We start from the raw sequence: 24,037 nt of genomic DNA, 5'->3' as shown, positions 1-24,037 counted from the left end.
TTCCCTTGTAACATCTACACGCAGGGGGCAGGAGCACACAGATGCTGTGCCCTCATGCAGCTTACGGTCAGGAATGTGTTTAACCAGGTGACCGCAGCCAACAGGTGGATGATGCACTTTGTAAGTAATGGTTGCTCTGTGGCCATTGGTGCCTCGGTGCGGTCTACAGAATAATAGTTCACAGCCTCTGGCCAGTTTTTCTGTGCATGATTGGGTCTGCTTGGATGGCCTAGTCACTCAGTGTCACAGTAATATACCCCAACACGCAAGAATAGTCCAGATAGTCTAGAGGCAGAAAACAAGGCATCTTACCGGACCTTAGAATGGCCGGACTTTGACGAGGACAAGAAAAGACAGAGTCCAGAACGAGCCGAAGTCAAGGGGACAGAGAGACAGCGAAAACTAGAACAAGCCAAGGACTGGTACACAGGAGAGCAAACCGGTGGACAAGACAAGCAAGGAAAAAGAGAAAACGGAGTCAGGAACAAAGCCGATGTCTAGCACCAAAAAAACACAACTGAACGATACAAGCACTAAAGGGAACTGAATCAGAAACCACGATAGGGCAAGGTACTAAGGGAAAAGGTGAGTATAAATACCCTAGATATCAATTGGATTGGCCCCTGTCATATCCACGCCCCCAAAACGTGAGTGTATGGGGGATGTGGCATGACAGGGGCCAATGGGAGATCGTTTCATATTTCGGCTCCCACTGTCCCTTTAAGAGCACGCCCGAGATACGCGGCGCGCTCTTAGTCAGGCGGGACACGTGACCGCTTCTCATGGTCACTGCCCGCCTCTCTGAGATTGACGTTGGATGAGCCGCGTGCGGCTCGTGCAGCAGCAGGACCGCGCGCGGCGAGAACAGAGGACCTCGGCCAGCCCCTGGAGAGGGTAAGTACCGCTACACTCAGTCCCCAAGATGACAGTACAGTCAAGTTTGGTTTGATGTAGAGACGCCTATGTTGTGGAAGAACACGGTGACACCGTGAGGGACAAATTCAGGTAATTAAAACTCCCCATTCACTGCTCTCCAAGTAGGGAATGTCACCTTCAGGAGTCTTTGCAAAATATGCAAAAATCACCTTCAGGGGTCTTTGCAAAATATGCAAAAATCCCAAAATATGACAGAGCCACTTTAAAGAATGGAATTTGGTGCATAGATGTCCCTTATGTCTACCAATGTAAAATATTTTTTTCTGAGAAACTGAAATGTTTAAATTTTGTATAAACTACATCTCTAATGGCTGTAATTGATTAGCAGTGGATTGTGGTGATTACTGCACATGCCATTTGTGTCCTCAATGCTTCTCTAAGAGAAGCATTACATTGGACACAGATCATATGCTTGATGACCTCACCGGAGGAGGATCTGGCTGCAGTTAAGATGCCGTCCTGGCACGGTAATAAAAACACATTTTATGGCCTTGTTTAACACACACGTCCAGTCCTATACCCCCTCTAACTCATGTGCAGACAGTCATATTAGTCAAAAAGTCACATAGTTGTTTTTTTCAGCTCTGATGTTTTGACCTAAAATGTGCAATTCCTTGATCCCATCCGAAGCTCAAATTTTGTAGCTGAATATAAAACACAGGCGCATACATCTGCGTACTAAAATAAACAAACGTATAAATATATTCATTAACAAATACAGATGTAGGTGTACTAAGTGCATTTTGTGGAATTCTGAACGCTGGTTATATTTTAGTTTTGATCTATCAGTTCAGTTTGTGCTATTGATTCAGCAGTCCTGTTTTACTAATTTTATTTTTATTAATTTATCTTTCTTTGTAGATAATCATTCAAAATGGGAGCTAAGAAGAAGATTTTGAGCAAACTGGAAGTGACACTTATTGTACTACTCGTGTTAACTATATGTGTAGCAGGTGGACTTGTAGCGGTAATATTTATAGTGAAAAATAACGACAATTTCAATAACGGTATGTTCTATTGGATTCATTGATCATTTAAGTCACTGCAAATATATTCTTGTCAATATTGAAATTTCAATAGAAATGTGTATAGGCACTAGAACAAAAATGATTACATGTGGAAAAAGTTGAAAAGTGCATGTTGCATTTTGATGACCGCCTGTAAGGGATTAAGAGGTCAGAGCCAAATGCTGTGGCATTTCCTGAGGCCCACAATGCTGCCAATTCCTAAACAGTTAAGTTAGGGTGTGACTGAACTGCTTTAGGTTTGGAATTCAGGTATGATGGGCATTTCAGGAAGGAGGGGAATGCCTTGAATTAAGTGGTGATATGGGGGCTAACACAAACTGACAAAATCCAGAACAGGATCCTCGGAGTCACACATGGTATCTTCATTGATGGCTACTGGTCAGGTCTATTACATGCTATCCATTAGTTCAATAGATAAGCAGGTGACAGATGCTTGACACAAGCAAATGAATAATCAAAGGAAGTTGTATTGTGCAAAAGATAAAATTCTTATCATGCAGGACCAGCTCATTGGCTAAGATTGTCACCTGATTGCTTTTAGCCAAAGAGCTAAAGCCTACACCACTGGGGTTAGCTCCGGCATAGAGAGTCAAACCATTAGAAAACATTTGTTTACTTATATGGGGAGAAACTCTAGGACACTCGTGGCCCCATAACGACTATAACCGGTTCTAGTTATTACAATGTTTGAATTGTTCCTTTTACAATTCATTGTTCTCTTCATTATCTCCATCCCTACCACTTACCCAAGTCAGAGTATGGATTTTTTTCTGTGCTTCCAAGAACTTGTTTAGCATTTAGTTTACATTGAAATGCATTTAGAATATACCGTATATCTTTTCTGACTTTAAATATTAAGATGGTAATATGGTAAACTGTGTTCATATGGTGAATACCATGACTGAACTACAGAGCATATCAGCAGTGGTGTATCTTGGTTTTGTGCTGTCCTAGGCTCCTCCCCCCCCCCGCGCACCAACCCTTCTCCCCTGCCCCGCCTTCTAAATACACACACACACATTCACTGACAGATACGCATACACTAGCTAACAGAAACACACACTCACTAACAGACAGACACACACACACACTAAGAGCACACACTCAGTCACTAACAGACACACACACACACACACACACACACACTCACTCACAGACACACACACACTAACAGACAAACACACACTCACTAACAGACAAACACACATTCACTAACAGACAAACACACATTCACTAACAGACACACACACATTCACACACAGACACACACTAACAGAGACACACACACTAACAGACACACACACAATCAGACACACACACTAACAGAGACACACACACTAACAGACACACACAGACACTCATTCACATTAACACACTCACTTTTTTTTATTTTTCTTTATTTAACCCCCCCAGCCTCCTTACCTTTGGCAGGCAGGCGGGCGGGCTTTTTGGACAGTTTGATCTGAAGGAGGTTTTAAGAATTATGTGTGCCAGTCTTGCAATAACAGCTGGAGGCCTGCAATGTGTGTCTACCGTTGGTCATTCTCGGATTGCTACTTTGAAATGTGTGAACAGATACAGACTCTTGCAGTAGAAGACATCAATTTAGGATATTAGAGTTAACCAGAACACCCCTATGGACAGAGACTGGCTCTGCTTGTGGATACTTTTTTCCAAGCAGGGTAGCCATGCCTTATGGCACCAATATGCTGTAGGTATCAAACAGAGTGACATCTGTCACTCAATTTCTCTATTACCTCTAAGCATGATAAACTCCTGTTGGGATCAATATCTGTGACATAGAACAGGAGAACCCCCTGAAGGAAGGTTTTACTGCTCTCCTTTTGTCGTTTAATTTGAGATGAGGTCTGTGCCGAGAGTTAGAGATAGATGAGGGAGCGGTCAAACATAATACCATAACCTTGTCTGTTTGTTGAGGGTTATGGGGCTAAAGGACTCTGCACGTGCAGCTTCTCTTTTTGAATACAACACAAATATTTTATAATGTATTTGCCTGTCCGCTTGCACAGCCTTTACAACTGCAGGTGCACTATGTAGGCTGCCTGTGCTGCGTTGGGTTGATCAGTCGATAGGCGCTCTGTGAAAAAGCATTTGGTTGGTCATTGCCCAGCACACGCAAAAACGCTTTAGAGTAACAACAACAAAAAAGTGTATATTTTTTCAGTAAAAGCATTATTCAAAACTAGAACTATACATTTGGTACTATTCTTGCAAGCGCAATGTGTAGATGAATTAATGTTTTTCAATTTTAAGGTAATTTGTGTGTACCATGCCAGGTACACGTTAATGAGTTGAGAGTAATAATATATTTGATATTGTGCAAAGTTTAGTTTGTAACAAAACCAAGTATTTTTGTAATCCTCTCATTTTACAGCTGCACCAACAACAACTACTACAACACCAACAACACCAACAACAACTACTACAGCAACCACAACCTCAACAGCAACTACCACAACTACAGCAACTACCACCACAACAGCAACAACCACCACAACCCCAGACCCTCACCCTGATGCCTACCGTATTGGTGTTGGGAGGGCGGATTGCACTGGTCTGTTGGCAGACGTTCCTTTGGTTAGTACATTTTGCATGTATTTGTATATAGTTTTATGTATATGCATGTATGTATTTTTGCAATTCTTGTGTGTAGATATAAATGCCCTAGCAAGATAAAAATAAATATTTGTATTATTCGTAAAATAAAATAAAACATTTTAATAATCCTTATCTGTTAAACTATTTGACTGTGTCTGTTCTGTAGGACAGAGCCCCTTGGGATATGGATAGAGGGAAATGTAGTGGCGAGGATTTAATTGCCAAATATTAAAACATGAATATAATTTTGTTCAGCAATATACACATCTAGCATACAAAGACTGATAACGTTCTAATCACTCCTAGCTCAGTGAATGCTGGAACTGCCTGTAACTAGGCTAAATGACCCCATGCAATGCTTCTGTGTTTCTGTCAAAATGATGTTGCCTCATGTGAAGGGAGAAGAACTGGATTACATAGATAATACTTGGGGTCTACAAATGCCCACAATGACCTTTGTCCACCTCCAAAAGTGCATTCAATGGGGACATGAGTGTCAGAACTGGACCTTGGAGCAGTGGCAGAAGGTTGTCTGGTTTGATGAATTACATTCTCTTTTAGATCATTTGAATGGCTGGGTGTGTGTGCACTGTATACCTGGGGAAGAGATAGCAGCACTATGGGAAGAAGGCAGGCTGATGTAGGCAGTGTTATGCTCTGTACAATGTTCCCCTGGGGATACCTTGAGATTGTTCCTGTTCACGTAAACCCCTTCAAGGCAATGGTGTTCCCTGTTGGCAGTGGTCTCTTTCAGCAGGATAATGCACCCGGCCATTGTTCAGGAATGGTTTGAGGGACGTGATAGAGTTCAAGGTGTTGCCATTGCCTTCAAGTTCCCTAGATCGCAATGCAATTGAGCAGGTGGTTTTACTGTCTTGGCTGATTAGTGTATTTTAAAAGGAGTCTTAAAAGGTTTATTCAATAAACCCAGAATTGTGGGGGATTAAGACGGTATTGCAATTTTTAGACGAGTATTGGTGTAACGAACTCCTTGTATCACGTATGATACGTTAGTTTGCACATTCCCAAACTGCTAGAGGCTTAAGTGATTATAGTCAGTTCGCATTGTATGCTAGTTAGTACTCTCCCGAAAAATCTATTGTTTCATCGTTCACATACCCAAATATCTGTCAAGACTTGATGAAGGGTACAACTGGAATGGTTTTATTATGGCCAGATGGCCCACTTTTTTACACAGACCCTCAGCATGGGGTCTCCAGCAAAAACATAGCAAAACACACCCAGCGTCTCTGTGTCTGGGAGATAATTGAGTGAACTTTGCTTAAACTAATTATCTCACAGGCACTAGAAGTACAAAATAAAAAACATACATATTAGTAGGGACCCCCATAAATCCTATATCCCCGGATAGCCTGGATCTGAGCGCCCAACGTTTCCAAATAGCTCTCAGATCTCACAAATACAGCCAAACCATGACCGACCGCACACGTGGAGTCTGCCCCAAATAGTTCCATGAGAAAAGTAGCGGTCAGTCACTTTCGGGAGTCCCAAACCGAACAAAATACCGAACGGTTCCCCTGGCTCATAGGTAACGATTGTTCTTCCTGTGTATCTTTTCACCGAATAGCGCTCTCCTGGTTTGTCAAAAATAGAAGCAGGCGTTCGTACAAAATCCGACTTATAGTTCCAGACACTCGATGACCAAGTCCCGCTGCCTGATTTCAGGAGACAAGATGGCAGCCATTTTCCAGCACGTGTTACATAGTTACATAGTTACATAGCTGAAAAGAGACTTGCGTCCATCAAGTTCAGCCTTCCTCACATATGTTGTTGCTGTTGATCCAAAATAGGGCAAAAAACCTTGTCTGAAGCGCTTCCAATTTTGCCACAAACTAGGAAAAAAATCCCTCTTGACCCCAAAATAGCAGTCAGATGTCTCCTTGGATCAAGCAGCTATTACCCCACTAATTAGAAATTATATCCCTGTATGTTATGTTTTTGTAAGTATTTATCCAATTGCAGTTTAAACATCTGTATAGACTCTGACAAAACCACCTCTTCAGGTAGAAAATTCCATATCCTTGTTGCTCTTACTATAAAAAAAACCTTTTCTTTGCCTTAGATGAAATCTCCTTTCTTCCAGCCTAAATGTGTGACCTCGTGTCCTATGTATAGCCCTGTTTATGAATAGATTTCCAGATAAAGGTTTGTACTGGCCCCGAATATATTTGTATAAAGTTATCATATCCCCTCTCAGGCGCCGTTTTTCCAAACTAAACAGATTTAATTTTTTTTAACCTTTCTGCATACCTAAAATGCTCCATTCCTTTTATCAATTTTGTAGCTCGTCTCTGGACTTTTTCTAGTGCCATGATATCTTTCTTTAGAACAGGCGCCCAAAATTGCACAGCATATGCAAGGTGTGGTCTTACCAGCGGTTTATAAAGAGGCAAAATTATATTTTCATCCCGAGAATTTATGCCCCTATTTATACATGACAAAACCTTACTGGCCTTAGCAACTGCAGATTGACATTGCATATTGCTGCCTAATTTGTTGTCTATAACAATTCACAAATCCTTCTTGTGTGTGGTTATCCCTAATTCACTGTTGTTTTGTTATACGAATGGAAGCCGAGCAGGGAGAACACTCAATCTTGTTGTTACTTTGAAGTTCAATGAGCCAGGGGGGCGGTCGGTGTTCTGTCGATCCAACTACTGAATGCAGGAAAAAATGAACTGGGCCAGAGAAATGTCACAATTAGTACTGGGAAAAATATATGTACAGAATTTCTCTAAATTTTGTAGTTTTCTTATCAATGCCCCATAATTCCTGGTTTAGTAAATAACCTTTTTAGAGTGTGAAAATAAATTCATATATCTTTCTTTGATTACTTATTTATTTACTTTGAAAAAAGTAGGTTTATTGTTAAAATGCACCAAACAAAAAAGTATTTATTCATATGAGTTGATTATTTTACTATTTGTAGGTTTTTTTCTTCTTGTATGTTTACTATTATTTGTTTCCATGCAAGCGGTTGATATATACTATCTAGTTATCAGACAGACTTATCCACTCGGATACTTATTTATATCTAGGATTCATAGCTATCGATTACAGAAACCTTTAACTGTCTTATGCAGTTAGATCAGCTAGCTGTGGCATCATTTATATCTTCGTCTGATCGTCTGATCGTTTAGAACATGTGGAGAAGTGGGCAGAACTGTGCAACTACACAATAAAATGTAGATTTATACTTCTGGAAAATCCCAGCTTATTAGTGATTCTCGAACATCTGACAAGGGGTTGAACATAACAACTATCTTATCATTGTTGATCCCTTAATATATTGTAAAACATGTCACATTCAGGGATGTGTTATTATCGAAGGTCAATCTATCAATCTAAGATATCATTAGATGTGTACTGTATGTGATAACATGTTTTGCAATAAAAGGAACTGCTGTCAAGGTTCACAGCACAAATGAATAAAGCATTTGGAACACAGGATGCACAGAGAATTTGAAAGGGGAACTAACACCGAGGAGTGCACTAGAGGTTATTAAAAACACTCTGCCCAAGCACTTCTGGGTATGGGTGCAGATATATTCCCATAGGAGCTCTGCACCTTCTTCCGATAATCCTGTGTGAGCAAACCTAACAAACATCCTTGACAAAGACAGTACATGTATGTCTATGGCTATTATGAATATTATAATATATAAACTGTGTTACACTGGTTACAGTGCTTGTTTCTACTTTATTTGCACTATATGATGGTTTTGTTAATGTGTTCACGAATCTCATTCAGATGGATTGTGACCACTTAAGGATATACTCTAGCACCATAACTACTATAACATGCTTGTTTGTTGTGGTTTAAATACTCCCCTGGCACTATCCCATGGTATGCTGTCAAATTCACACTCTAATTTAGTGACTGATGTCTAAAGTTACATTTAATATACAATTTGACAGCTTACTTTGGTAAGGCCCCAATGGACTCCAAAAAGTTTCCTTTTTCAACAATGGTAAAAAAAAATGGTCAAAGTGTTTTGTCAAAAAGTATCAGAATGTTGAAATTGTGATCACTTGACACCGGTAATGGCTAATCGACAACAAGGGTAAGCAAAGTCTAATGTACATGTCCCAGGCTTAGATAGAGGCCCAGTGTCCTCCGTCTGGGCCTGGAGCTCAGTGAAGGAGCCCTCCTTAAGCAGACAGGGAGATTCAATGAAATTTTTTTAACCACATAACAATGTTAGGACGTCAGTATATCCTATCTACACTGGGTTTTAACACTGTTAGGAAGTATTAACTTGTCCTTACATTTTGCTGTGAAATACCTGCTCACACCCAGTATCCCAGACTGGCCAACTGGAATATCAGGAAAGTTTCCAGTGGGCTGTGGCACCTTGGGCCGGGCAGTGCAGCAGATTACATAAAACATTTTATATTAATTTATTTTTCCCTTCCTCGGACTGTTGGGTGCTGATACAGCCTACTACCTGGACACATTGAGACTGCGAACGGCCAGTACACTGGCTAAGGGAGGAGCAGTGGGCATTCAAATGCCTTTTTCTGCAAAGCAGGTTGTGCAGGGTCAAAGTTCTGGTCACACCAGGAAGTCCCAGGTCTCCCCTCTGTCAGCTAGAGTTCAATGTTGTGGCCCCAGGCTGAACAATGAGCTGTATCCATCGCTCAAAGACTTAATGAAAGCGTAGGGTTTGAGGTATTTATGGTATAGGGTTAACGTTGGCTACCAAAAATTAATTTACATCCTACATACATCAAAAATTTAACAATCAGGAAAAATCCGTGACTGTGTCTTGATCTTTTTTTTATTCAGTTGCACTAAATGCATGAAAATTATATCTTTCCAATGTGTTTATGACATTCCACCATCTTGGTTTTTTTGTACAATGCAAAATGTCAAAGTGTAACAGCCACAGACACCACATATATAGTGCTTTATTGCAGCACAGGTTCCACAAAAAATATTAGTATAATGTAGCATTACATTACCATTTTGTAATAGACATGCTATTTGAAAATCTGATTAATAATTATCTTAAAATAAAATTAAAATAAATGAAATGGTTATATTCTTTCTGTCTTGTTCTATATTAGATGGGTTACGCAAGTAGTGACCAGATTGCGGGAGGAATTCACACCCGTCTCTACAGTCGAGCCTTTATAATCGCAGAACCTGATGACTCGAAACGAGTGGTGTTTGTGAGTGCTGACATTGGAATGGTGTCACAGAGAGTGAGATTAGAGGTTGGTATTCTAAAAATTCATTGCTTTTTCACAAAATTGAATAACTATCTAGTTTATATTTGTCAATCAAGGATATTATGGAGCTGAGGCACCATCATTTGAAATTGTTCTAAAATCTGGATCTTGGTGCCTCTATCTTGGCCCTCAATCATTGTGACAAGCTGTGTCCATATTAAGTAAAGCTTGAGAAGCAGAAACAATATTTATATTTGCTCTTGCCAACAGAAGACTGTTTGAGACCTAGCTCTAGTTTGTCTGAGAATATAGTGGATTTTAGATTGCAAGTATCATTGTGGTCACGGTGTTTGGGACTGCTTTTTCCCCGTAAATATTATAAATAATGCAAGTTGGAGGGTAGGGGTGGTTCAGTTCGATATTGTACAACTTGTTATAGTAATATCGAAAGACACCAACAATATGGTGGGTAGGATGAAAGGATTGGCCTAATGTTGGACATACAGAGGGAATAAAAATGCGTTGGGATTTCGCTTCAATAGCTCTAGGAAGTAGTTAGATACTTTTATTAGTATATTTTAAAAAAAAAAACCAATCTGGTTTGATCACAGGATTTCAGTATTCTTATCTACAGTTTAGAGAACAATGTGTTTCTTTTAAGAATACGTTTGTGTAGTCGAGTTAAAATCTTTCTTGTGGAGTGTTTCAAAATTGGGGATTTCCGACTCTAGAAGAGAAACCGATCCTTAGGTTGTTTGTTACGGGCCTGTCCGAAAAAAAATACCTCCCAGCAGAGGGACCTACATTGGGGGAAATTCTAAAGTAACTGTGAGGTTTATGCTGCGAAAGTAGTATCTGAGGATAAAGTACTTTACAAAGGACCTTGCACTAATGGTGCTGCAGAAAACTAAGGGAAGTGCTACATTTGATCCCTTTTTATCTTTTTCCTTTTTCTTTCTTTTCTTTTCTTTTCTCTTTTTATTGTTATCTCTCTCTCTCTTTCTCCTGTTCTTTTTTTTTTCCTCTCCTATTTTTTCCTTATTTCGACCCCTTCCTCTCCATCTATCCTCGTTGTCCTTTATTGAGATTAGACAGTTAAAAATAAAAAACGCAGGAAAAAAGCAATTCAGAAACAAACTATTTACCAGAAACAAGAGAATGGGGGAAATGACATCTGCCTATGGTGTATACTGTAGTTCTGTCCCCAATGCTTGATGAACTCTGCTTGAGAAACTGTCCAAGTACTTCAATGCAGGCTGACCTGCTTTTTGTTTGGACCGTAGCCATGACAAAGCCACTTTTATAGAGGTGATATGTAGTGACAAGTCCTAAATGTACCTGAGCAGCAGTCCATGGCCAGTGGTCATAAATTAGGCTGCGACCTCTGGATGTGGCAGGGGAGAAAAGATCTGACTCTAAGGACAGCAACTGCAGTTGCAGATTAAAAAACCTCAAATTATCTAGTGCTGCTTTCCCAATGTATGTTGCAGGAACAAACATTTAAGTAGATAATAATGAAAAAAGTACTCACAATGCATCGGATATTTAAATATATAGATGATCTGGTGCAAATAAACCATGTTCCAACAAAAATCCAGATTAATATAAAATGAGGAATATATTGCACTATTGAGGCTCTCAGGACCGAAGGAAAATTCACAAGGAAATTGCGAATTCTGGCCCAAATGTAGCAAAGTCTCAGCTTCCTAGTTTAAAAATGAACCCTATTGTTTATATTTTTCTAGTTTATCAAATTTAATAAACGAGTCACCCTGAACCATGACAGTCACAGGAAGTACAGAAGGGCAATTCAAGTATTTTTGGAAAACGCATGTATACCTTATACTGGTTAGTACTTCTCTGAACAAGCAGTGTATAATATTTTATTCATTAAATAACATTCTAAGTTAAAAATAAAACACTACATTGGTTATTTCCTAAATTAGGAATTCGGGAGAATTAACAAAGGACTTGCAAATGGTAGATGTGTGCTTTAAATTTCTCTTGTCTTTTAAAAAAAAAATACAAAATGTGTTAACCACCATATTATTGTTTCATTACTTTTTTTTTTCTTTTTACTATACCAAGGTGATAAATGAATTGAAAACCAGATATGGTAATGCCTACAGACAAGACAACGTTATTCTCAGTGGGACGCACACACACTCTGGTCCTGGTGGCTATTTCCAGTACACTATCTTCATGCTGACAAGCAAAGGATTTAGCAGACATGCTACTGATGCCATAGTCAATGGAATAGTGAAGGTATGTGAATTATATGCAAGTTTAATAACAAGCAAAATGACTCACTTTCTTGAGTATTGACACAATCGAGCACACACACACATGAAAAATAAATCTGCAAATGTTATGAAGTTTAGTAATCAATGTAACTCATCCTTTATTTTGCCAGCATTTACAGTGCAAATAAAAATGTTTCCTAAAAATAGCAAAAGCGATGTGTATTGTGTCTATTTTTAGTCCAAACTATGACCATTTATATGGAGAAAAATGTTAACAGATCATTTTTTGTTGTTGTTTTTATCTTTAAATTTGGAGAAATGAGAGATCGTTAATCCACCCAATATCATAATGACAACCAATAGTATTGTCTCAAAGTGATTCTGATGATTCTATGTCAGCCTGGAATGTCATATTTATTAACAATCCGCATTTTCACATATCTCGGCCAATACTAAATTTGAATGTCAGGGTAAGGGACTATGTACCATATTGTTCTCTTGTTATAATCCATCATAAGTCCTTAAAGGGTTATAGAATACAAACCGTTACATGTTTACACATTTTTTTTTAATTAATCTACACCATTTAGACATTGTATGTGCATTCTTGGAGAGTACACTGCAATAAAACAATATTCTGTTGTTGTAGAATTCACCCGATGGCCAAAAGTATTACTGGACAAACTGGGGATTTATACTTTTAAAGAAAATAAAAGTTACAAATATTTGTGATGTGTCCTAACGAATTTAAATTTTGCGTTGCTTCTTTTGTTTAGAGCATTGAGATAGCACATAACAACATGAAACGGGGAAAAATCTTTTTGAACAAAGGCATAGTAGAAAACAGTCATATAAACAGAAGCCCATCTTCTTATCTCCACAATCCAGAGAGTGAACGAGAAAGGTGAGGGTGTCACAATAAAAACCATAACTTGCTGTAAATGTCTCCAACATAAAATATAATCTTCCTATTTAGAGCAGTGCTTAGAGCCACCTTACTTGCGATAGATCGGTATCATTGTGATGATGTTTGAGAAATTATGCTGTGACTTTTAAGAATTTAGCGACTAACTGACTTAGATTCTGAGATCTCTCAGATAAATTTCTTGCACAAGTTCACCCAACTTGGACAGGAGACACATTGGGTCTCTCATAAAAATGGTCCTTGAAAAGATGATGGCAGGTTCTAGTACTCCAGCCAAAGATTGGTTACAGATCATTATAAAGGTGATCCAATTTTACATTTGGTTCAAGCTGATCAGTATCCGTTGCACAATATCCCACCTTCTTATTTGAGTACTTGGTTTTATACCCAAAACAGAATACAAAGAAAATCGTAACAAATGTGAAAAGTGGTTGAATAAAGGGTAGATGAGCCTGACGTACAAAGTATTAAATCTTTTTAACACCACATCAGAGGCAGAACACCTTCACATGCATTTCAGTGGTACCAGGAATAATTCTGATACATAGGCGTACAAGTCTTTAAAGACTTGAAAAATCTATATCTGCTAAACTACACAACGATGTTATCTCAATTTCAAGAAGAGATGAAGGCATGGTCAGTACAATATGTCACGTGGTATCGATGCATAAATTCTACCAAAATGAATCTGCTACCTTGACTACTCTACTTGTTTGAGACCACACCAATATATATATCGCGGACATTCTTTGCCTCCCTTAACTCAGCAGTTGTCTGATATGCGTGGATGAACAGCAGGCCGAGGTTCAAGTTTGACCAACTTATAAGGCCTAAACAATTGGGTGGACTGGTTCTGCTGTTCTTTGGCTGACCCTGGAGTGGGTGACAGCAGAGTAGTTGATCCCAAAGATGATATGGCTGGAAGACAGAACAGGTAGGAAATTGATAACAACACAACCCTTCATAGATGCTACGTTAAAAGTATGGTACCAGCTGTGCTTTCAATTATCACACTTCTCTAACTATGAACCTATGTATCTGATTACCGGAAATCTGTCCTTCTCAGCCAGAACAAATGTACCTGCCTACGATTCCTTTGGAAAAGGCCCAGGCCTCTTTATCAAACTCTTAGCTCAGGAGGTAATTTGACCCATGTGGTCAAGCTGCTTCAGGAGAGGCAACCTACTCTGTTGGAAACCTTTCAATACCATCAGCTCAACACTTCTACGCTACACCCGCAACTCTTACCATTTGAGGAGTTTTGCTATTGAGCAACAGCTCCACTCTCTTATATTGCAACATCTCCACTCTCTATTAATTGATCCTCACAGGAATCCAACCAGTCTGGTTCAGATTCAAGTCTTACTGGAAGTCTGCTCTTCAACTATCTTTTTCTGAAGAAGACTGGTAAAAAAATGTTGATAGTGATGCACCTCTAAGCTATACCAAGAGATCAATTATCAAATAGTAACATTGTTTCGACACACCACAAAAAAATGATCAAATTATTCCCAGGGGCAATAGATCAGTGCTGGACATGCCAAATCGGTCCTGTATATTTTTGTGGACTTCCCACTTCTATCTCCTTGTTAGAGAAGGGTGTATGATGTCATGACCACAGTGGCAGGCAAGACAGTGGAATATAATCAAGTGCATATTAGGCTGCACTAAATTACCCATCTCTAAATATAAGAAAACGATATCCAAACAACTGTTAACTGCTTCCAAATTGCTTATCATTATCCTCTTGCTGTAGAGTGCGCCATTGCCACACCAGATTTCGCTGGACCGTGTGGAGGGGATGCGCTAGATGGAGAGACATATGGCTGTTCTCAAAGCCAGTTTGACACATATTGAGGAGATTGGAATAACTTAGCAGTTCTAGTTAAGTAATAATATATGAACAGACAAACTTTGATCTCCGAGTGAGACAAGAAAGCGTGGCAACACCTCCCAAGTCCCTCACACCCCCACCTCATTTTATTTTCTTCTCTCTTCCATTCTTACTCCCCTCATCTTCTTACACCACCTCTATGTCTTCACTTACTCCCGTTTGCATAATTTTCTAGTCTCCTCCTGCCAAGATAACTACCCTTGTTAGGAAACAAGACTGCATGGTTATCTTGGCAGTTATCTTGGAACATCAGAGCCAACACCGTAGTGTTTCAACACTAACCTTTACTTACAGGTTCCTGTATATACTACCTACTTGTTGTGATTTTACATGTGTATTGTATTCTTCCTGTCATTACTAATTAAATCTTGAAAATAAAGATGTCACAAAAAAATGCCAGCTTTTTAAACATTATTTTTTTAATGTTTTCTTTAATAACTGTATTGTGTTTATTTTTTTCTATATTTTGCTGTGATACTTTCTTCCTTTCTCATGATCATTTTGCATGATCTTGAGTCCGATTTAGCCATTAATTAACCCAAGATCACTCTCACTTGTACGTTCAAAGAGTGATGTCATCAACAGTCATCACCCTCTCAGCAGTTGACAGCCAGGAAGCATTCACATCTCTGATTTGGGATAAAAAAAAAATGCTTCTATTTCTGGGTTTTCAGTTCAGATTTTCAGTCTTTCTATATTTTTCCACCCCTAAATAAAGGTGACTATTTTCCTTCAAGGTAGCCCATCAGCATTTTGTAGGGCAACCGTTTGCATGATGTCATGCTTTCCTCAAGGCAATAAAACTAATTTTTTTTTTAAAATAACTTCATTAAATATCATACAGGTAAATATATATAGCAGTTTATCTATTAAAAAAAAAATCTTTTCCCAAGCAGCTAACATTGATGAATCCTACCTAATAATTAAGTAATAGCAAGTCTTTTCTCTGCAGGTACCCAAACAACACAGACAAATATATGACCATAATGAAGATGGTAGATATGAACAACCAGGATATTGGGTTGATCAGGTAAAAAAGATTATATATTACAATAAACCAGAAACAGATGTAATAAAATGACTATGTAAAAGTGAGAAAGAATATGAAAAATTGAGGAATATAATTATTCGTGATAAAGAAGAGACAAATATAAGAAGCACGTGGGTAAACAAATTAACGAGATAGAAATGAAAGGCAAAGCTCGTGGATAGACGGAGTATAATTTTGTCTTTTTTTCATTATTATATGATGTTATTTAGAATTGTGTACTATTTACAGCTGGTTTGCCGTACACCCAGTTAGCATGGACAATAAAAACCACCTTATAAGCAGTGACAACATGGGCTACGCATCGTATCTTTTCGAACAAGAAATGAATAAAGGGTTCTTGCCTGGAGAGGTTGGTATTTTATATCTTTATTTATATATTTGCTCTACAAAATGTCTTGTATGTTTTTTCTTATACAAGTGTATTATTTGCAACTGTTTTGTAAATAGAGAATTGAAAGGAAAGACTGAACATTGTTTGAAGGTTCATGAACTGATTGCACATTTGAAAGATTAATAAGGAACAAACATTCTTGCTTCAGAATGTATTGGCCGTGGTTCAAAGTCCCGTATTGAGCATCAAGTGTAGGTCAGAGTTGAAGCTGTGCAGAGTTGATCTATACAGAAAATCACAGATTTACCAGGATGTATACACTGAAATATTCTCTCATGTTGAAAGTATGTGTTAGGTTATAGATTCTATTCTTACATTGTTTTTTTGTAAGCCAACTCAATTGTATTGAACTAATCTCACCAGTAGTCAAAGAACCACTAAAGTCATCTGGACCAGATTATCCCAAATGAAGTGCTTTGGGTTCAGTGGTACTGACTTTTTAACCCTGCAATGTAAAACATTTCAATATTTCAACTTCATTTTCCATTTTGTTGAAACTGGAGAGAAATTGGGTGGAAGTATACCAAAGCGCAAAGACTGTCGTTAAAACCCAACTGCTTCTCAGATATGAATATATAAATATATTACTATTTGCTAAGGTAGTACATAGGTTGTAACTTAGAGGAACATACAGCTATCCGTCAGATATGGGAATGTACCTCTTTTCAGAACATACTTCGATCCTCATGCAAATAGAAGAACATGTAGACTGAATGGGACAATTTAATTTCATGACAGATATTGATGTTTTCTGCAAAATAATTCTTCTGCAGGGATCGTTTGTAGCTGCATTTGCATCATCAAACCTTGGAGATGTTACACCAAATACCAGAGGTCCTCATTGTATAAATACAGGCGATTCATGTGAAAACCCTACAAGCACCTGTCCAGTCGGAGGGGTGAGTGAGTCATACACCACTGCTGTATTGTTCACATATTAGGAATAAATGCCATGTGTGTCTATCCATGACAGTAGAATTTTGTAAAGAAGCTGAAGGTATAGAGAGCAAACAGAATGTGGGGTTACTCCCAAATTTAGCTGAAGCTAGAAAGGGGCTGTGACAATATGGCCAATATCGGCCGTGGGTGTTCTTTATATACTGCTCCACTAAATGCTAGGAAAGGGCGGTCACCTAACAGTCACCTCAGCACGATAGTGTCAGGAATTGTATTTCCGATACTATAGTGTTTTTTTAAAAGACAACATACTTTAAAGAATAGGATAGTGTTAATAAAGGGTAACACAATGTTAAATGAGAGAGATAAGTATGTTAAGCAGAGGTGGATTAACCATAAGATGACCCTTGGGGGTTCCGCATAGAGCCCAGTGTTTATACAGGGGCTCCAGGACCATGAATTTGCTTGGCCACAGTAACCATCCCTAAGTGAATAATGGAGGGGCAAACTGCCTAGGGCTCTAGGATGGTGGAAAGAGGGGAACCATGCCAGTAAGAGCAGGAAAAGAAAACTACCTGAGGTTTCTAAAGATTAATTGGTTAGATTGTGTGGGTAACAAAATGGAAGACACAAGTTGAGTAGAAGGCCATGAGTAGAGGGAACATATAGACTTGAGATATGACGATTGCGCTAAAAGGTGTGGAATACAGATATAGTAAAAATACTTAGTCACCAAAGATGATGTGTTACTAAGGATTTAACCCCCCTTCCTTTTTCCTTTTACCATGTTCTGCCTGTTTTAATGTATTTTTATGACTTTAAAGCGGACTACTGCAAAATATCCACATTAAGGCTGATGACAATGTTTAAATTAAAACCTTGTTAATGAACTATTCTATCGTCTAACACCTTGATACAGCTCTCAATCCCAGCTTGTTCTTTCCTTGTTGTGCGTTTATTATTAAAATGTTTGCATTGTATTGTCATTGCTGTCTTCGTTCAATCTTCATTAATTAATATTAATTTCCTTTGCAAAAACAAATAAAAAAAATTCAGAACATTTTATTTCACGTTTATCATTATATAACAATGATCATCTTTCATACAAGTAAAAGTAACGTTTTCTTGTTTTCTAATCCTGTTATCAGGTAACGACCTGCATAGCCACTGGACCTGGAAAAGACATATTTGAAAGTACACATATCATTGGAGAACAAATTTTCTTTAAGGCCAAGGTAAGAAATGGCAACATTTAAACTAAGCTCTGCTTTATAAAGAGTCTATTCATCTTTAAGGACAGTGAGAAAACTATGTCCTTCTTTAAAGGAACACTCTAATTAAAAATATGTATATGTATGTACAAAAACACACACTAATGTGCAATAATTTTAGGAAGGCATTTAACATCCTGTAAATTATAAATGCTTTAAAAAAACCTAGAAATCTCATTTTGTTTTTATAAATAACTAAATGAGCAAATAGAAGAAAATTCTAGTTCAGATCAATATCTGATTTAGGACATACAACAGGATGAGGTATAGTTATGCAAGTATTAGTGGCCAGTTTTTCTTCTCTTTTAATGTACAAATGTTTTCCTTTTTTTTTCCTTTTTTTCAATCATTAGGATTTGTATGAATCAGCTTCCACTGAAATACAAGGATCGTTGAATTCAGCTCACCAATGGGTTAACATGAGTGATGTTACAGTGGAGATTAATGAAACCCATACCGTAAGTGTACAAACCTCTCACAGAGATATACATCTTCTTGCTTGTTAGGAATATATTTTTCCTCATTCAGGAACTGAGTTTTTAATTTATCTTGTTACAATTATTACTTTTCATTTTATTAACTGCGTCCAGGGGTGGACTGACATTGCCTCGGGCCCCCGGGCAAAACTAGGACCTGGGCCCCTTACAGATTAATATCTATGCTGGTACACATGATAGTGTAGATGTAGTGTATTTGATTATATGTGCATGTAAAGTGAATGCACACTATTCACTGTGAGCCCTGGTGTAAGCTAATATATGTATTTATATGTGTATTTTTGTGTGTTGTATCAGGATCCATGGATTAAGAGTATGTTTTTTTGTTTTTTTTTTAGGGTAGTATTTATGTGTGTTTGTGTAGCATGGCTGTACCAACTACTATAGTCACCAAAACAACTACAGCTTAATTTAGTTGTTCTGGTGTGTATAGTCAGTCTCTGCAGGTATTTTAATGTAAACCCTGCCTTTTCAGAGAAAAGTGCTTACATTGCTGACTAGGGACACCTCCAGTGGCAGTCACTCAGAAGGCCACTAGATGTGCTTCCTGGGTCAGTGATAGGCAATGAGCAGCACTGATATTCAGTGTCTCCATGCTCTGCATGGAGGCGCTGAACTTTCCCCACAGAGATGCATTGATTCAACACATCTCTATGAGTACATGCTAATTGGCGTAAGCAGCGTTTTAACATGCGTGCGCATTAGCTTCCCAATGCTTTCCTATGAGAAAGCAATGGAAAGGCTGAGATCTCAACCAAGGGGCAGAGCATGGGCTGAGCCAGCACCGGCTAACCTGGAATAAAGGTAAGTTTATTACCTTTTTTTAGAGGGGAAGGGGTGTGCTGGTGACCCAAACAGTGCTTTTAACACTATATATGCAAGTTTGTATTCTGACCCTATAGTGTTCCTTTAAAAACACTTTTTTTTATTATTGTTTTTATTCATTCTAGTATGTCCAGGACATCAGTGTGTGTTTACAGGGGCATACTTATAGGGATAGGGGCTGTAATAGGTGCAGAGAACAATGGAGGCTACAGGGGGTAATACGAGCTTTAGTATATATAAGGGTTAATAGGGGATGCAGTGAGTGTAGGGGGTAATAGGGTCTGTAGAGGGTAACAGGGGCTAAAGTCTGTGCAGGCAGTATAGGGGTTGTAGTTAGTGCAGTTGCTGTAGTGGGTGCAAGGGATAATAAGGCTTGTAATAGGTGTAGGGGTTGTAGTGGGTGCAGGGGGTAATAGGGGTTGTAGTGGGTGCAGGAGATATAGGCGCAGTAGTGGGTGCAGAGGGTTGTAGGGACTCTAGTTTGTGTAGGGGATAATAGGGGTTGTAGTATGTGTAGGGAGTGATAGGGGTTGTAGTATGTCTAGCGAGTCATAGGGGTTGTAGTATGTGTAGGGAGTAATAGGGGTTGTATGTGTAGGGAGTAATAGGGGTTGTATGTGTAGGGAGTAATAGGGGTTGTATGTGTAGGGAGTAATAGGGGTTGTATGTGTAGGGAGTAATAGGGGTTATAGTATGTGTAGCAAATGATAGGGGTTATAGTATGTGTAGCAAATGATAGGGGTTGCAGTATGTGTAGCGAGTAATAGGGGTTATAGTATGTGCTGGGAGTAATAGGGGTTGTATGTGTAGGGAATGATAGGAGTTGTAGTATGTGTAGGGGATGTAAAGTGTTGTAGTGGGTATAGGGGGTGATGCAGGTTTTAGTGGTGTGGGGGTGATGAAGGGGTGTGGGGGTGATGAAGGGGTGTGGGGGTGATGAAAGGATGTAGAGGTTATAAAAGGGTGTGGGGGTGATGAAGGGGTGTAGGGGTGATGAAAGGATGTAGAGGTTATGAAAGGGTGTGGGGGTGATGAAAGGGTGTAGAGGTTATGAAAGGGGTTGATGAAAGGGTGTGGGGATGATGAAAGGGTGTGGGGATGATGAAGGGGTGATGAAAGTGGTGTGGGGGTGATTAAAGGGGTGTGGGGGTGATTAAAGGGGTGTGGGGTGATAAAGGGGTGTGGGGGTGATGAAAGGGTGTGGGGGTTTGGAAAGGATGTAGAGGTTATGAAAGGGTGTGGGGGTGATGAAGGGGTGTGGGGGTGATGAAAGGATGTAGAGGTTATGAAAGGGTGTGGGGTGATGAAAGGATGTAGAGGTTATGAAAGGATGTAGAGGTTATGAAAGGATGTAGAGGTTATGAAAGGATGTAGAGGTTATGAAAGGATGTAGAGGTTATGAAAGGGTGTGGGGGTGATGAAAGGACGTAGAGGTTATGAAAGGGTGTGGGGGTGATGAAAGGGTGTAGAGGTTATGCAAGGGGGTGATGAAAGGGTGTGGGGATGATGAAAGGGGTGTGGGGTGATGAAGGGGTGTGGGGGTGATGAAGGGGTGTGGGGGTGATGAAAGGGGTGTGGGGGTGATGAAGGGGTGATGAAAGTGGTGTGGGGGTGATTAAAGGGGTGTGGGGTGATAAAGGGGTGTGGGGGTGATGAAGGGGTAGATGAAGGGTGGAGGGGGTGGAGACATAAGAGCTGTGGGGAAAAAAAAGTTAAATAATGTGTTCCCCCCTCCCTGAGCCTTACCTTTGTCCATGGAGGGGGGAATCCTTATCCCTGGTGATCCGGTAGCAGACTAAGCTTGACTGAGCTCCTCAGCTGAGCCATTACTATGCTGCAGGCAGGCGGGCCCCCAAGAGCCTCGGGCCCTCTGTCCGTGACCGATGTGCCCGAGTGCTCAGTCCGCCCCTGACTGCGTCACTCTGAGCACCGAAACCACTACAACGTAATGTCATGGTAATGGTGCGGAAGGTCTTTTCACTGCATTTGCCTAGTTTGTGTCAGACCATTTTCTAGGAATCTGATACACTCAAATAAACCTGTCCTTCCAAATATGGAGAAGTATTGAGTGACTTCACACGTTTGGTGGCTCATGAACCGTGAACCGTGGGTGGCTCATGAAAAGGCTTTAATAAATGTGCCCCTTGCAGCTGTTGATTGGCTTGGCTTGGCTTGATTGAGAAAGGAGGAGTGGTGGCTGTTAGACCATTGATCATTCTACACTCCTTTATAAACATTCCAGTTATTTTTGACAATCTTTATTATACGTAATTTCAAGTACATACATTTCCAGGGGAAGGCAAAGGCAAAAGGCAAAAAACTCTATTATGTTGCAACTTACAGAAACTTAACATTTGGTGTTAGGAGACGTTCGAGAAGTGTGTAGTCAGAAAGAATTGAGCAAACCAGAAAATAACTCAACTGGCCTTGCATTACTTCTATGAAAGATGCTGACTGGTTGGGCCTGTAGAATGCTATTGGGTTTTCTCCATCTGATATTTTTGCCTATAAACTTTTGATGATGAAGTTGTGAGTTGTGGGTGGGGAGGCTTATCAGGAGGAGAGATTAAGGATAATTGGAGGGCAATGTATAAGGGTAAGGGTGTGTTGACAGAGTTTTATAGGGAATCCATCAAAGCTTCCTTTTGTTGTATGTCCTCTACCCTGGCAATTCACTGATAGTGTGAGTGTGTTTTGTTAAAGATTTTCTTGTATCGGGGTATTAGCATCACGGCATCTAGGCTGGCTGCAGTGGTGCTACATCCCCCAATATTTGTTTCATGGTTGAATGTATGGATTGCCAATATGGAACTATAAATGCCTATGCCACCAATTGTGGAACAGAGATCCCACTTTCTCTACGCACCGCCAACATAGATCCGAAATCTCGGTATTGAATTTGTGCAATAATTGGGAAGTGTGGTACCAACAGGTTAGTAGCTTCCCACCTAGTGATGAATCTGGATGGCACAGAAACTGTTGGTGTGAGGAGCAACTGGTACAAGACTTAGATACTCTGGGCAAGCCTCTCTCGAGTAGGACAGTAGGATACAAAGGTAGAGAGCGGTCATCGTAGATTAATTTGATGGGGACAGTGATTTGTACAAAATAGTGACTTAAAAGTAGTGAAGCCTATCTATCCCTGTCAAGGTTTCTTCATCCTTTAGGTTTGTAAAGAGGCGTCACCTTTAGTTTGCAGTAACATGCCGCAGTTGTACAAAAGTTCCCTGGTTTAGGGGATGGCTACCAGTGGAGAATTCAGGAATTTAGTTAGTAGCTTTTTTTCCTTTAACTATTCCCTAGTGGTCCAGTGTCTAGGACACTGGACCACTAACCCACGGCAACGCTCTGATACACTGGAGATCACGAGACAGTTCAGTCTGCAGCTCTGCGCCCAACAGAGCTGCAGACTGACTGTAGTGCTGGGCGGCACTCGATCAGCACAGACTGATGGGAGGGGCCTCGCACCCGGCGGCATGAAGGGCAAGCCGCCGGGCCTCCTCCTGTATCGGGTTTTCGGTCAGTGATTTAGGCTGCCTCGAGGCCCCAATCAGCACAAGGCTTAGGGGGCTGCCTAAATTGCCTAATTAGAGAGCCACCACTGCTTAATGGTGTGAGGCAGCTCTGGCTAGGCCATGGGTGGGCCTGCTCATCTAGTCCATCTTCAGGCCTCTAATATTTCTCTATTTTGTATATCCATTTTCTTTCTCCGCCTCTTAATTCTTCTTTCTTCTCCTCATTATTTTTCCTTTCTCTTCCTACCCTTTTTAAAATTCCATTTCCATCATTCTTCCTGCAATGTTCCAGAGACTAAATTATTTCTTCGGTGGAGCCTTATTACCTCTAAATGGCTTTGCCAACTGGATACTACTCTCTTGAGTACCGTTCACAATTCACAATAGTTTTACTTTTTATTCACTTAATCTTTTGTTTTGAAATGATTTACTCTGTTTATATTTGTACTGTAGCCATGCAATGTTAATGCAGTACTGATTGTTCTTTGATTACCCAAAGATATTTCATGATATAATTAACAATTATATTGCATGGACGTGATCTGTCTCATGTCTTTCTGTTTATTACTACCCACTTAATAAACTCAGATTTAAAACAAACCTTTTTCTAGGGTGTTGACAAAAACTGGCACTTGGACAACTGTTCTGCATTACCTAAACTGGAGCAGAGGATCTGGACTTTTGTCAGAGCTAATCTTTTTGTCAATTTTCTTGGAAACAGTTTGCAAAATAAAATATTTTAAGTTAGG

The 24,037-nt window shown here is 39.6% G+C and overlaps 1 protein-coding gene across 1 annotated transcript in view; it reads left to right on the top strand.

The window, feature by feature from the left end:
* Positions 1-24,037, top strand: part of LOC134574629 (putative neutral ceramidase C) — a 59,829-nt gene that overhangs the window by 6,714 nt on the left and 29,078 nt on the right. The window contains exons 2-11 of the mRNA XM_063433763.1: positions 1,798-1,943; positions 4,360-4,562; positions 9,675-9,824; positions 11,868-12,044; positions 12,799-12,926; positions 15,794-15,871; positions 16,121-16,241; positions 17,057-17,182; positions 18,329-18,415; positions 18,805-18,909. Coding sequence (XP_063289833.1) covers positions 1,811-1,943; positions 4,360-4,562; positions 9,675-9,824; positions 11,868-12,044; positions 12,799-12,926; positions 15,794-15,871; positions 16,121-16,241; positions 17,057-17,182; positions 18,329-18,415; positions 18,805-18,909 — 1,308 coding nt within the window. The 5' untranslated portion in view covers positions 1,798-1,810. The remainder of the gene's footprint in view (positions 1-1,797; positions 1,944-4,359; positions 4,563-9,674; positions 9,825-11,867; positions 12,045-12,798; positions 12,927-15,793; positions 15,872-16,120; positions 16,242-17,056; positions 17,183-18,328; positions 18,416-18,804; positions 18,910-24,037) is intronic.

Source organism: Pelobates fuscus, chromosome 10, assembly GCF_036172605.1.
Source record: "Pelobates fuscus isolate aPelFus1 chromosome 10, aPelFus1.pri, whole genome shotgun sequence".
In the NCBI taxonomy this organism is placed as follows: domain Eukaryota; kingdom Metazoa; phylum Chordata; class Amphibia; order Anura; family Pelobatidae; genus Pelobates; species Pelobates fuscus.
This window is presented reverse-complemented; position numbering and strand designations above follow the sequence as displayed.